General features: G+C 40.4%; 1 protein-coding gene across 1 annotated transcript; it reads right to left on the bottom strand.

The window, feature by feature from the left end:
• Positions 1 to 251: 251 nt before the first annotated feature.
• On the bottom strand, positions 252 to 1541 carry LOC100670381 (olfactory receptor 5G25-like). Its single transcript, XM_003421363.3, has one exon. It carries the CDS (start codon positions 1194 to 1196, stop codon positions 252 to 254), a length of 945 nt encoding a protein of 314 aa, XP_003421411.2. The 5' UTR covers positions 1197 to 1541.
• Between the last annotated feature and the right edge of the window lie 326 nt (positions 1542 to 1867).

The following is a 1867-nucleotide window of genomic DNA, read 5'->3' as shown; positions in this document are numbered from 1 at the left end:
ACTGATTTTTCGTTAGTAGATTCCCCAGCTCTTTCTTCTGAGGCATTTTTGGGTGGACTTGAAATTCCAACCTTTTGGTTAGCAGCCAAGTGTGTTAACCATCTGTACCACCCAGAGTTTTTGATTTGTCAATAACACAGAGGAATAAAGAGTGAATCTCCACTTAAATGTAGGTTTCCCAACATCGAGCCTGGTGTTGTTTCTTCTATAATACATTACCTTTCAATTTATGGCACAAAGTATATTCTAGTTTACCTACGTATCGGAAACTTCTTCCTTTCAAATGTCCTTCTGAATGAATCTTTTACCTCCTTGTTTCTCAGGCTGTAGATAAGTGGGTTCAACATGGGGGTCACTACTGTGTAGAACAATGACACCACCTTACTGACGTCCAGGGAGAAACTAGAACTGGGACATACATAGATAAAGAAGAGTGTCCCATAGAGGATGGAGACAACCATCAGATGTGATGAGCAGGTAGAGAAGGCTTTGTGCCTTCCATCAGCAGAGCCAATCTTCAGGATGGCAGTGATGATGTAAATATAGGAGACAAAGATGATCACACCACTGAGTACTCCTAGGGCTCCAGCCAAGATGAAAAGTAAATTTTTATTGACCTGGGTGTCTGCACATGCCAGGGAGAGAACAGGAAGAAGGTCACAGAAGAAGTGATTGATGGTATTTGAACCACAGTACGGTAGGCAAAAGGTAAAAGCTGTGTGAGTCATGGTGCTTATAAGACCCACAGCATAAGGTCCTACCACTAGCTGTACACAGACCCTTTGGGACATAATGAGTGTGTACAACAAGGGCTTACTGATGGCGGTATATCGGTCATATGCCATGGAAGCCAAGAGGAAACATTCGGTCACTACAAACTGACCAGAAAACCATATTTGAGCAGCACAACCAAAGAAAGAAATTATTTTTTTCTCCACAAAGATATCAGTCAGCATCTTGGGACCAATGGCAGAAGAGGAGCAGACATCCACAAAGGACAAGTGGCTGAGGAAAAAGTACATGGGAGTGTGGAGTCTGGAATCCATCCAAATGAGGGTGATCATCCCCAAGTTTCCCAGAAGAGTGACAAGATAAACAAAAAGAAATACGAGGAAGAGAAGAACCTGGAGGTGGAAGTGATTTGTTAAGCCTGTGAAAAAAAATTCAACCACCAAAGTTTGATTTCTGTAATCCATTTTTCTGATCTAATCTGTTATGAGAAAAAGAATTTTTTCTTTGCAGTAAATTCATAATTAAAGGCTTCTTAATTTTGCCTATGAAGTTAGCTTTCATTTTTTGTTACATAGATAGCATAGGCTGACAGCCAAGAGACTTGGGTTCTAGTCCTATTTGTCCTGCTAACGATCTGAGTGACACCAGCTGAGAGACTTGGGTTCTAATCCTGGTTGTCCTGCTAACTATTTGGGTGACACTGATCAAGTCACTGAACCTCAGCTCTTCAGATTCCTTCTTGTTTGAAAGAGGATTTTTGTAGAGAATCACAGAATTTTAGAGCTAGATGTGAACTATGAAGATTATCTAAGGCAAATCCTCAAACTTTTCCAGATTACCTTTCTAAAAATGCCTGCCTTTGTACCAAGGATATTTTAAAAAACATTTTAGAGAAAAAAGTATGATGTGAACTTAATGTATTTGGCTGATACTCACCTTCACTCCATGTTGAAAATGAGCGGGTGTTAAGAACATACCTTTCTTCCCAGTTCCCTTGGATTCTATAACAAATTTTAGTTGAATTGTCTGAAAGATAACTTCTGATAGACAGGCTGAGACAAGAGAAGTTGGCTTTGGAGTTGGGATCAAAGTTCTCAACAGTAACTCCTCTCTGATGCCGTCTCCAATCTGCCTG

This window comes from Loxodonta africana, chromosome 7, assembly GCF_030014295.1.
Source record: "Loxodonta africana isolate mLoxAfr1 chromosome 7, mLoxAfr1.hap2, whole genome shotgun sequence".
Taxonomy (NCBI): domain Eukaryota; kingdom Metazoa; phylum Chordata; class Mammalia; order Proboscidea; family Elephantidae; genus Loxodonta; species Loxodonta africana.
Note: the sequence above shows the minus strand (reverse complement) of the source record. Positions and strands in the feature narration are given on the sequence as shown.